Source organism: Orycteropus afer, unplaced genomic scaffold, assembly GCF_000298275.1.
Source record: "Orycteropus afer afer isolate SDZICR_OR568_19922 unplaced genomic scaffold, OryAfe1.0 scaffold00095, whole genome shotgun sequence".
NCBI classification, from domain to species: Eukaryota; Metazoa; Chordata; class Mammalia; order Tubulidentata; family Orycteropodidae; genus Orycteropus; species Orycteropus afer.
The window spans coordinates 8,262,890-8,268,597 of NW_006921682.1; the positions used below are offsets into that span (position 1 = coordinate 8,262,890).

The window sequence follows — 5,708 nt, forward strand, 5'->3', positions numbered from 1 at the left end:
CCTAGCTGCCCTTCAGGTCTGGAATTGAACGCACATCTGTGGCTTCCAGCCAAACAGTAGACAGGCATATCAATTGAGCATTTACCTGAGGTAGATACACTCCTTGGAGAGAATAAGCATGAGAGAAAGAAGGGCTGCTCAGGCACAGGGACACAGCTCAGGGGGTAGGAGTGCATGGAGAGATGGACACAGGGAAGAGGTAACTATTGGGAGGAAGTGGGAGGGGAGATGTTGCCTTGTGCTAAATTGTGGTCAATGTCATGAGATAAAGTGTATGTGACCTGCTGTATGGAAAGTGTATTTGCTCTGTAAATTTTCACCCAAATCACAATTAAAAAAACGTAAAAAAAAAATTCTGTATTATTTGGGAGGAATAACCAACTCTATATAATGTGCATTCTCTCAAGCCTCTAAGGATCTTAATGTATCTATCAGCTTCTGAGGGAGATGCAGTCCACAAATTTCATTTCTGTAGGTATTTTATTGTTATTAGGTGCTGCCGCATAGTTTCCAACTCATAGTGACCCTATGTACAACAGAATGAAACACTACATGGTCCTGAGCCATCCTCACAATCCTTGCTATGTTTGAGCCCATTGTTGCAGCCATTGTGTCAATCCATCTCATTGAGTGTCTTCCCTTTTTCACTGACCTTCTCCTTCACCAACCATGATATTCTTCTGCAGAGACAAGTCTCTCCTGATAACATGTCCAAAGTATGTAAGACTAAGTCTCACCATCCTCGCTTACAGGGAACATTAAAGTTGTACTTTTTCCAAGCTATATTTATTCATTTTCCTGGCAGTCCACAGTATATTCAATGTTCTTTGCCAACACCATAATTCAAAGGCATCAATTCTTCAGTCTTCCTTATTCATTGTCTGCCTTTTGCATACATATGCATTGATAGAAAATACCAGGGCTTGGGTCAGAAACACCTTCCTCCTCAAGATGATGTGTCTGCTTTCTAATACTTTAAAGAGGTCTTTTGCACCAGATTTGTCCAATGCAATATGTCATTTGATTTCTTAAGTGCTTCTTCCATGGGCATTGATTGTGGATCCAAGTAAAATGAAACTCTTGACAACTTCAATATTTTCTCTGTTTATCATCATGTTACTTATTGGTCCAGTTATGAGAAGTTTTTCTTTATGTTGAAGTGTAACCCATACCACAGGCTGTAGTCTTTGATCTTCATCAGTAAGGGCTTTGAGTCTTCTTCACTTTCAGCAAGCAAGGTTGTGTCATGTGCATACCGCAGGCTGTTAGTTAATGAGTCTTCCTCCAATTCTGATGCCATGTTCTTCTTCCTATGGTTCAGCTTCTTGGATTACTTGCTCAGAATACATATTGAATCACCACCACACCCACTGCTGTAGAGTCAGATCCAACTCATAGCGACCCCTCCTTGGGTTTCCAAGGTAGTATCACTGTGGAAGTAGATTGTCCAACCTTCCTTCCAAGGAGTGGCTGATGGGTTTGAACCTCCAGCCTTCTGGTTACCAGTCAAATGCCTTAGGCAGTACACCACCAGAACGCCTACATATTGAATAAGTATGGTGAAAAGATAAACCCTGCTGGTATTTGAAATACCGGTAACATAGCTTCCACCATCATAGCAACCTGTAAATCACCAGAGTATGACAAACTGACAGCTGAATGGTGGAGAATTATTAGAGAGAGGTGTTATTTCCACGTGAAAGGTAGACATCAAAGAGAGAGGCTCCCAAGATCACTAAGGTGGCAATCTCCTAAAGCAGAAGTTTGACCCTGACTAATTCCTTCAGGAAGGTTGGGCAATCCTACTTCCGTAGTGATACTGCCTCGGAAACCCAAGGAGGGGTCGCTATGAGTCGGGGTTGACTCGACGGCACATAACAACAACAACAATTCCTTCAGAGGAATAAAAGGAGCCTTTTGTAATGATAATAGTATGGCTTTTTAGGTATCATGTGGGGCCTAACTTGAATGGGTTACCTGGAATAACCTGTAATGTAATTCACTTTTCACACTGTTGTAAGTAAGTCTTGCCAGGTGCCTTAGTTTCCTAGGACTGCCATAACAAAATACCACAAACTGGGTGGCCTAAAAGAACAGAAATTTATTCCTTCCCAGTTCTGGAGGCTAGAAGTCCAAGTAACATGTTGGCTGGACCATGGTCTCTCCAGAGTCTCTAGAAGAAGATCCTTTCTTTTCTGTCCCACTTTCTGGTAACTCCAGGTATTCATTGGCTTGTAGGTACATCTTCAGATGGCCATAGTTCCCTTATGTGTCTTTCTTTGTGTCTTCTCTTTTGTAAGGACAACACTCAGATTGGATTAAGACCTACCTTATTCCAATGTAACCTCATGTTAACTGTTACCATCTTCCGAGACCCTGTTTCCAGGGACAAAGTTCTGATAACTTCTTAGCCACAGCCAAACACCCTGATGAAGCAAGTTGTTGGACCTGTGGACTTGGGACCATGGTCATGGGGGACATCAAGCTCAATTGGCATAACATACTACACAAAAACATTGTTCCACATTCTACTTTGGTGAGTAGTGACTGGGGTCTTAAAAACTTGCAAACGGCCATCTAGATGCAACAATTGGTCTCTACTCATCTGGAGCAAAGAAGAACGAAGAAAACCAAAGATGCATGGAAACAATTAGTCTAAGGGACTAGTGGACCATGGGAACTTCAGCCTGTATGACAGTGAGACCAGAAGAACTAGATGATGCCCGGCTTCCATTATCAACCACTGGGAAAGGGATCAGTCCAGGAGATCCTGGATAGAGTGGGAGAAAAATGTGGGACAAAACTCAAAATCATAAAAAAGACCAGGTTTACTGGTTTGACACAGCCTGGTGAAACCCCAATACTGTGGCCCCTAGTTACTTTTCAGGCCTGGAATTGAACTCACTCCCATGGCTTCCAGCCTAACAATAGGCATATAGTGTGAACATCTACACTATGTAGATACACTCTTTAGAACAGTCAGTCATGGGAGAACCAAAACCAAAGACCAAATCCACTGCCATTGAGTAAATTCCAATTCATGGAGACCCCCATTGGGTTTCCAAGGTTGTATATCTTTACAGAAGTAGATTGCTCTGTCTTTTTTCTGTGGAGTGGCTGGTGGGTTTGAACTGTAACCTTCCGATTAGCAGTCAAATGCCTTAGGCACTACTCTACCAGAGCTCCTTCATGGGAGAACAGAAGGGCAGTAGTTGTACAGGGGGATAGCTGAGGGGGCAGGAATGTATAGGAAAAAGGACACAGGGAAGAGGTAACTACAGGGAGGAAGTGAGAACAGAGCTGTTACATAGTGGGATTGCAGTCAATGTCATGAAACAAAATGTGTATGAACTGCTGTATGGAAAATGAATTTCTCTGTAAACTTTCACCCAAATCACAATAAAAATTAAAAAAAAAAAAAAAAGACTCTGTGTCCCAGCAATGTCATGTTGTCAGGTATGAGGGTTAGGACTTCAACATATACTTCTGGGGGACACAATTCAGTTCATGTTGTTGTTGTTGTTATGTGCCGTCAAGTTGGACCTGACTAACCCGACTTGGGTTGCCGAGGCAGTATCACTATGGAAGTAGATTGCCCAACCTTCCTTCCGAGGAGTGGCTCATGGGTTTGAACCACCAGCCTTCTGGGTAGCAGTCAAGTGCCTTAGACACTACCAGAGCTCCTCAATTCAGTTCATAGCACCATGTTTTCCTTTTCTTTCAGATACCTCTTTCTCCTGACTGGAGGGCATCTCCTGGCCTTGGCTGCCATGGGTTCTTATGCTGTGCTTGTCTTCATCCCTGCTCTCTGTGCTGTGGTTCTGATCTACACTCTCAGCCCACAGGAAGTCCATAGGTGCACTTTCTTCTTTCAGATGAGCTGGCAGACTCTGTGTCACCTGGGTCTGCACTACACAGAGTATTATCTTCAAGAAGCTCCTTCCATGAGGTAAAGAAACGTTCATTTGGTAGTGCAACAGCTTGTACTGAGCCTACCAAGGGTTTGCTTGCACCACAGTGATAGTGGAGAAAGCCTGGACATTGAGTTTGAATCATTCTTCCACATTTGAGCAATACAAACTTGAGCAAGTGATTTAACCACTCTCAATCTCAATTTCTTTTTTTCAGGGGAAAAAAAATGAGGATAACAATACCTGTCTTGTAAGATTGTTGTGTTGGGTGTAATGAATATAAAAGTAGTTATATAACTACTAATAGTTCTCATGTGTTGCCTAGGAACACTATACTGGCACTCAGCTGTGATTATCAGTGTGCCTGAGGAGGCTGGGGGAGATGGGGAGGAGCCCACATGAGGCCTGTCTGGCTAAGTGTAGTTTTCTGGTTGCACTGTGAGTGGTTTACACATGCAGCTAGCAACCTCACAGGTTGACAGGACAGGGAGCACAACACAATGCAATGTACTGCCATTGTTGGATCTGACTGATAGCAACCCATCCTTGGGTTCCCAAGGCAGTATCACTACAGAGGTAGATTGCCCAACCTTCCTTCCAAGGAGTGGCTGGTGGGTTTGAACCTCCAGCCTTCTGGTTAGCAGTCAAATGCCTTAGGCACTATGCCACCAGAGCTCCTAACGTGACAGGGAAGATATACCAAAAAAACAAAACAAAACTCACTGCTGTTGAGTCTATTCGACTCATAGTGACCCTTCCTAGGGTTTCCGAGGCGGTATCTCTATGGAAGTAGATTGCCCAATCTTCCTTCTGAGGAATGGCTGGTAGGTTTGAACCACCACCCTTCTGGTTAGTAGTGAAATGCCTTAGGCACTATGCCACCAGGAAGATGTAAGCCAACTGTAAACTCTCACTGCCTTCCCATGCAGCTGCTAAGAAAGAGGCAGCTGCTTATGCAAAAGTTTTCCTTTCATCCAGATTCAGCTGTTTCCATCTCCCCAGAAAGAAGAGGAGCCACCCAATCTGGTGGGAAGGAAAGAAAAAAAAAAAAAAAAAATCAGGAGCTAAGAGTCCAGGGTCACTAAAGAGAATGGAAGCTGTGACCTGTCTCAGTGGGTTCCCTATCTGATTCTAGCCTGCCACTGTTTCACTCACTTTGCTATCCCTACCACACCCAGAATCCTTTTCTTTCTTAGAACTATTTTCACCAAAGGCATCAGGACTTGCTTCTTTGAAGAAAGGACAAGATAGCAGGTACTAACTAACTACTAACTCACTGCCATCGAGTCTGATCTGACTCATGGTGACCCTTTCTTGGGTTTCTGAAGTGGTATCACTACAGAAGTAGATTGCCCAGTCTTCCTTCTAAGGAGTGGCTGGTGGGTTTGAACCACCAGCCTTCTGGTTCGCAGTCAAATGCCTTAGGCACTGCTGCACCAGATCTCCCAGATGGCAGGTAGACAGGGGGAAATACTGACTAGGATATGGTGAATGAGGATTTCAGTAGGAAGCACGGGCTGGAAGAGCAAGTTGAACGGGATCTGGCATGAGAGGAAGGCTGAGCCAGAACTTCTCTCATAGCAGGAGACAGAGCAAGATGGGTGGCATTTGGAGGCTACTTTGCTTTCAGGGTTTTTTTTTTTTTTTTTGAGTCCCTGGGTGGTGCAAATGGTTAACATGCTCAACTGCTAACTGAAAAGTTGATGGTTCGAGTCCACACAGAGGCACGTCTGAAGAAAGGGCAGTGATATACTTCTAAAAACATCAGCTACTGAAAACTATGTGGAGCACAGCTCT

General features: G+C 43.9%; 1 protein-coding gene across 1 annotated transcript in view; it reads left to right on the plus strand.

Annotated features, from left to right (window-relative positions):
• The window catches only part of MBOAT4 (membrane bound O-acyltransferase domain containing 4), a 24,068-nt gene that overhangs the window by 16,377 nt on the left and 1,983 nt on the right, over positions 1-5,708 (plus strand). Inside the window, exon 2 of the mRNA XM_007942695.1 lies at positions 3,725-3,949. Coding sequence (XP_007940886.1) covers positions 3,725-3,949 — 225 coding nt within the window. The remainder of the gene's footprint in view (positions 1-3,724; positions 3,950-5,708) is intronic.